The 322-nt window shown below is 62.4% G+C and overlaps 1 protein-coding gene across 1 annotated transcript in view; it reads right to left on the reverse strand.

Moving 5' to 3' along the window:
- The window catches only part of SRPX2 (sushi-repeat containing protein, X-linked 2), a gene marked incomplete at its 5' end in the record, with an annotated part of 3,456 nt that extends 3,164 nt beyond the window's left edge, over positions 1–292 (reverse strand). Inside the window, 2 exon segments of the mRNA XM_010154498.1 lie at positions 8–112; positions 206–292. Of these exon segments, the coding sequence (XP_010152800.1) occupies positions 8–112; positions 206–292 (192 nt within the window).
- Between the last annotated feature and the right edge of the window lie 30 nt (positions 293–322).

Here is a 322-nt window from a genome sequence, read left to right on the forward strand (position 1 = left end):
GCACAGCTCAGCTCGCAGCGTGTCCCCAGGCTGCTGCGTTAGGATGCCCCCCGGGGTGAGTAGCAGGTGGCCTCTCCACGGTGAATGTTGAGCGTGGCACACCACTGGGGCACTGCGGGAGAGAACAGAGGTGAGGGAGGAACCCAGACCCACTGTGCCTTGTTTTCCCTGTGAGGACCGGAGGGATGGGTTTGGGAGTCCTTACCTCGGCGGTAGTCTAGGGCAGGCTCAGGGGGGGCTTCTTCCACATACACTTCATTGGTTTGGCTCTCGGCCGCGTAGTAGCCGGACCCTGGGGAGGAGGAAGAGGCTGTGTGATGGT

The sequence above is a fragment of the Eurypyga helias genome, unplaced genomic scaffold (genome assembly GCF_000690775.1).
Source record: "Eurypyga helias isolate BGI_N326 unplaced genomic scaffold, ASM69077v1 scaffold21686, whole genome shotgun sequence".
Lineage (NCBI taxonomy): Eukaryota > Metazoa > Chordata > Aves > Eurypygiformes > Eurypygidae > Eurypyga > Eurypyga helias.